This window comes from Penaeus vannamei, chromosome 19, assembly GCF_042767895.1.
Source record: "Penaeus vannamei isolate JL-2024 chromosome 19, ASM4276789v1, whole genome shotgun sequence".
NCBI classification, from domain to species: domain Eukaryota; kingdom Metazoa; phylum Arthropoda; class Malacostraca; order Decapoda; family Penaeidae; genus Penaeus; species Penaeus vannamei.
Window position 1 is genome coordinate 38,708,335 of NC_091567.1, and position 5,797 is coordinate 38,714,131.

Here is a 5,797-nt window from a genome sequence, read left to right on the forward strand (position 1 = left end):
CCGAAACCACCGGTAAGTCATAAGTCAACAAGTCAACAAGACTCCCAAGATGACATGACAGTCAGTCACTTTCTCATGACAATCTCTCACGACAAGCAAGCTCTCATGACAGGCTCTCATGACAAGCTCTCGTGACAGGCACCTTCTATTAAGTGGTGTCTCCGGGCGTTACCATGTACATAAGTCCCTTCTTTAAGTCAACAGTCTTAAGTCACGGCTCATAAGTTTTAAATACCACGTGACTTAGAGCGAACAGCTGAGGAAGAAGTTTGGAGTCCCGAGTGTCAGGGACATTATAAAGGGAGGAGGGGGAGGGGAAGGGAGGGAGGGGGAAGGAGGGGAAGGGAGAGGGGAGGGAGGAGGGGAGAGGGAAGGAGGAAGGGAGGGAGTAAGGGAAGAAGGGAGAGAGGAGGGAAGGGGGAGAGGAGAGGGAGGGAAGGGAGGGAGGGGGAGAGGAGGAGGGAGAGGAGGGGGGGGGAGGGGGATACGGGGAGGGAGGGAGGGATGGGCGGGAGGAGGAGGAGGAGAAGGGGAGAGGGGAGGAGAAGGGGAAAAGTGGGAGGTAGAGAGAAGGGAAAGGAGGAAGGGGAGGGGAGAGGAGGAGGCAGGGAAGAAGGAAGGAAGAGGAGAGGCGGAGGAGGAAGGAGGAGGAAGAGAAAGAAGAAGGGAGGAAGGGGAGAGAGAGGAGGAGAGAAACAGAGGAAAGGAGAGAAAGGTGGAAAGGAGAGAGAGAGGGAGAGGAGAGGGAAGGAGGGAGGGCATGAGAGAACTCAGAGGGAAAGAAGGCAGAGAGGGAAGGGAGAAGGGGGAGAGAGAGGGAAAGAGAGAAACAGAAGAAGGAGAAAGGTGGAAAGGAGAGGGGAAAGGGGAAGGGAGAGAGAGAAACAGAGGAAGGAGAGAGAGAGAGAGAGAAACAGAGGAAGGAGAAAGGAGGAAAGGAGAGAGAGAGAGAGAGAGAGGGAGGGGGAGAGGGAGAGGGGAGGGAGGGAGCCAGAAAATAAATGTTTCATTGATTGTAAAAGATAAAAATACCTAGTTAGATAATCAATAAATGTTGTTGTTGTTGATCTATTACATTACGATTTTGTCTCTTCATCGTTGTTGTCTTTTTATCGTTCCTGTTTTTGTTTGTTTGTTTATTATCATGATTATTATTATAGTTTCATTGTTGTTGTATTGTTGTTGTTGTTTTAATTGTTCTATATCTTTTTTAATGCTGTTGTATTTTTTATTGCTGTTCGTTTTATTATTGTTCTTCATTTCTATGTTGTTATTGATGTTGTTCTTTTAATTGTTCTATGTCTTCTTCACGCTGTTGTATTTTTGTTGTATTTTTATTGTTATTCTTCGTTTTATTGTTGTTGCTTTTATCTATATGTTGTTGTCTGTGTCATTGTTCTTACTAAGTGTTCTTGCTGATTGTTCTCTCTCTGTTTGTCTGTCTGTCCGTCTGTCTGTCTGCCTGTCTGTCTATCTCTCTCTCTGTCTCTCTCTCTCTCTCTCTCTCTCTCTCTCTCTCTCTCTCTCTCTCTCTCTTTCTCCCTTCTCCATCTCTCCTCTTCTCCCTCTCCCTTTCCTCTCTCCCTCCTCCCTCTCCCTCCCCCGCCCCCTCTCCCTCCTCCTCCCTCTTCCTCTCCCCTCTCCCTCCTCCTGCCCCCTCTCCCTCCCTGCCCCCTCTCCCTCCCTCTCTTTCACTTCCCCTCTCCCTCTCTCCTCCCTCTTCCCTCTCCTCCCCTCCTCCTCCTTCTTCCCTTTCCCTCTTCCTCCCTCCCTCTCTCTCTCTCTCTCTCTCCTTCCTCTCCATTCTCTCTTTTCCCCTCGCTGTCCCTCTCCCTCCCTTAGCCTCCTCTCCCTCCTCCTCCCTCCCTCTCCCTCCCCTCCCTCTCTCCCTCTCCCTCTTCCCCCTCTCCCTCCTCCCTCTCTCTCCTCTCCTCCCCTCCCCTCTCCTCTCCCTCTCCTTCTTCCTCCCTCTCCCTCTCCCTTTCTCTCCCCCTCTCTCTCTCCCACTCTCCATTCTCTTAATTACAACTTTACAACCACCAATATAGACATTGCACTTGAATAAGTATTCTTTAAGTATTAGGATCTAACAAGAACACAGTACTTAGCCTCCACCCTTGTTATTAAGTCAATTAGGTAATTCTACACCAAATTAGTGGGAATTAAATAATATCCACAAATTTTGCTTTGTCTTCGCGGGTCCAACATGATATCCACATTATATCCACAAATTTTGTTATGGCTTTCGCGGGTCTAAATTATATCCACATAATATCCACAAATTTTGCTTTATCTTCCCGGGTCCAACCTGATATCCACATTATATCCACAATTTTGCTGGTCTTAGAGGGTCCGACATAATATCCACAGATCAAAATAATATCCACAAAATTACGACAAATTCTAGTCTTCGCGGCACTAAATCATATCCACATAATATCCACAAATTTCGTTTTGTCTTCGGGAGTCTGAATTATATCCACATAATATCCACATATTTTTGCCTCTTTAGTCTCATAGCTCAACATAATATCCACATATTTTGCTTTATTCTCGCTAGTCCCTAATATAATATCCACATATTTTGCTTCACCCTGGTCGTGTCCAACATAATATCCACATATTTTTTTATTCGTTGGTCCCAATATAATATCCACATATTTTGCTTCGTCTTCGCGTGTCCAACATAATATCCACATATTTTGCTTTGTCTTCGCTAGTCCCACATAATATCCACATATTTTGCTTTGTCTTCGCTAGTCCCACATAATATCCACATATTTTGCTTTGTCTTCGCTAGTCCCACATAATATCCACATATTTTGCTTCGTCTTCATGGTCCAACATGATGTCCACATTTTGCTTTGTCTCTGCTTTTAGTCCACATAATATCCACATATTTTGCTTCGTCTTCGCGTGTCCAACATAATATCCACATATTTTGCTTTGTCTCTGCTAGTCCCATAATATCCAAAACATATTTTGCTTCCTTGCCCGCGTGTCCAACATAATATCCACATATTTTGCTTTGTCTTCGCTAGTCCCACATAATATCCACATATTTTGCTTCGTCTTCGCGTGTCCAACATAATATCCACATATTTTGCTTTGTCTTCGCTAGTCCCACATAATATCCACATATTTTGCTTCGTCTTCGCGTGTCCAACATAATATCCACATATTTTGCTTTGTCTTCGCTAGTCCCACATAATATCCACATATTTTGCTTTGACTTCGCTAGTTCCACATAATATCCACATATTACCCACAAATTTTCGCGGGTCTAAATTATATCCACACAATATCCACATAATATCCACAAATTTTGCCAGTTTCCGCGGGTCCGACTTAAACCCACGCCCGACGATGATAGACACCTAATAGATAATTTAATAGATCGTCGTTGGGTCAACCTTCGTCTTGCTTTTATATCGATCGTGCTTGTTAGAGGTCAGAGGTCGAGCTCAAGAAAACGTTATTTTGGAGATTTTTTTTGGGAAGTATTTTAGTTATGTTATTTTGTTTTTGTTTTTGTTTTGTTTTTGTTTTTATTATGTTTTTGTATGTTTTTTTTGTGTCTTTTTTTTAGATATTATCCATAGACTATTATATTCTATGGAAAGAGAAGAAAAGCGGGAGAGAGAGAGAGGGAAAGAAAGAGAGAGAGAGAGAGAGAGAGAGAGAGAGAGAGAGAGAGAGAGAGAGAGAGAGAGAGAGAGAGAGAGAGAGAGAGAGAGAGAGAGAGAGAGAGAGAGAGAGAGAGAGAGAGAGAGAGAAAGGAAAGAGAGAGAGAGAAAAGAAAAAGAGAGAAAAAAAGAGAGAGAAAGAGAGAAAGAAAGCAAATACAAACAAAAAAAAAACAACATTTTTAAAAAAAATAAACACCATTCACAACTAGAACATAGCACCACCCCCCTAACCCCCCCCCCCCAAATTTGAAAAGAAGAAAAAACTATAAGATCCTGAGCCGAGACCCCTCCCCCCCCCCCCGATGACGTCACCAGACTACCTCGAAGACGCCCGAAAGGTCAGGTCGTGAAGGTCAGGAGGTCAAGCAAGGTCTCGAGGTCTCGTGTTGGGCTTTTTCTTCCTCCTTCCTCCTTAGTCCTCTTCTTGTCTTTCTTTTTCTTTAGAACATCTGTTATTGTTGTCGTTATTGTTGTTATTATCGTTGTTATTATTCTTGTTATTACTGTTATTATTGTTGTTATTGTTATTATTTTTGTTTTTATTAACATTATCATTATTGTTATTATTATTGCCACTATTATCATTGTTGTTATTATTATTGCCACTATTATCATTATTATTATCATTATCATTTCTTATTATCATCGTTATTATTGTTATTATTATTATTATTGTTATTATTATTATTATTATTATTATTATTATTATTATTATTATTATTATTATTATTATTATTATTATTATTATTATTATTATTATTATCATTATCAATATTATTATTATTATCATTGATATTATTATTAATATTATCATTATTGTTATTATTGTTATTATTATTATTACTATGATTATCATTATTATTTACTTATCTTTATTGTTCTCTCTTTTATTTCTTTTTGTTTTTGTTTTACATGAGAATTATATATATAATAACGTTAATCTTTCTCCTCTCTCTCTCTCTCTCTCTCTCTCTCTCTCTCTCTCTCTCTCTCTCTCTCTCTCTTTTTCTCTCTTCGTTTTCTTCTTCCGGTTTTCTTTCTTCCGTTAATCAGTATCGTTTTTTTATTCAGTTTCCCTTTAATTCTTCTTCACTTCCATTTAAGCAACATTCTTTTTCCTACGTTTTCATTTTTAAAAAGAAAACAGTTATACTAATTCCATATTCAAAATACCGTAAAGAACGTCAACTGAGAACAAATTTAACTAATACGTTTCTCTCTCGTTGAAGAAATAAAAAAAAATAAATAACTAGTAACTCGAGGGATGGTTGTATAACACCAACGTCACCGAGTTGAAACAGCTCACCAACAGATGGCATGACTGATACCCCGGAGCTCTTTGCTGATTGGTTGACAACGTTTGCATAAATATCGCTGACCAATCAGCTCCGTCCCTGGCGTTAGTAAAGCCATCTGTTGGTGATTCATGCAACTAAGATCAACAACAGTCAGGGATGTGTTAAAATCGTGGAGTTTACTTTCTTTTTTGTATATTTCTTTACGAATAAGCTATTGGGAGTTATAGAAAGGTTGATAGATAAGGAGATAACGCGAGATATGATTAAAAAGTGCACGATTATAGTTTGTTAAGAGGGATATATGTAGGATGTTCATGTATTCTGTTTATTCCTTTTTGTCCTATGCTGATAATAATGTATATCAATCATTGTCTCTGTCTGTCTCTGTCTGTCTGTCTCTCTCTCTCTCTCTCTCTCTCTCTCTCTCTCTCTCTCTCTCTCTCTCTCTCTCTCTCTCTACCAACTCTCCCCTCTCCCCCCCCTCCCCCACCACCCTCCCTCCTATCCCTACTCCTCCCCCTCCCTCCCTCCCTCCCTCTCCCACATTCTCCCTCAAACCCACAAAAAAAATAATTATTTTTATTTTGTCATTAATCATATCTACAAATCGAGCCTTTATTTTTTTTTTTTTTTCATTAAACACCTTTTTAAGCCTTCATTTCACTTTATCTTTTATTAAACATCTTTTTTAAGCCTTTATTTTCTTAATTAAACATCTTTTTAAGCATTTATTTTTTCAATAAACATATTTTTTAAGTCTATATTTTATTCAATTTTTCCCTTAAACATCTTTTTTTTTTTTAATGAAAC

The 5,797-nt window shown here is 39.7% G+C and overlaps 1 protein-coding gene across 1 annotated transcript in view; it reads left to right on the top strand.

The window, feature by feature from the left end:
- LOC138864995 (protein zyg-11 homolog) overlaps positions 1–5,797 on the top strand; it is a 20,465-nt gene that overhangs the window by 54 nt on the left and 14,614 nt on the right. The window contains exons 1-2 of the mRNA XM_070133666.1: positions 1–60; positions 3,333–3,450. The exon at positions 1–60 is cut by the window's left edge and continues 54 nt beyond it. Coding sequence (XP_069989767.1) covers positions 1–60; positions 3,333–3,450 — 178 coding nt within the window. The remainder of the gene's footprint in view (positions 61–3,332; positions 3,451–5,797) is intronic.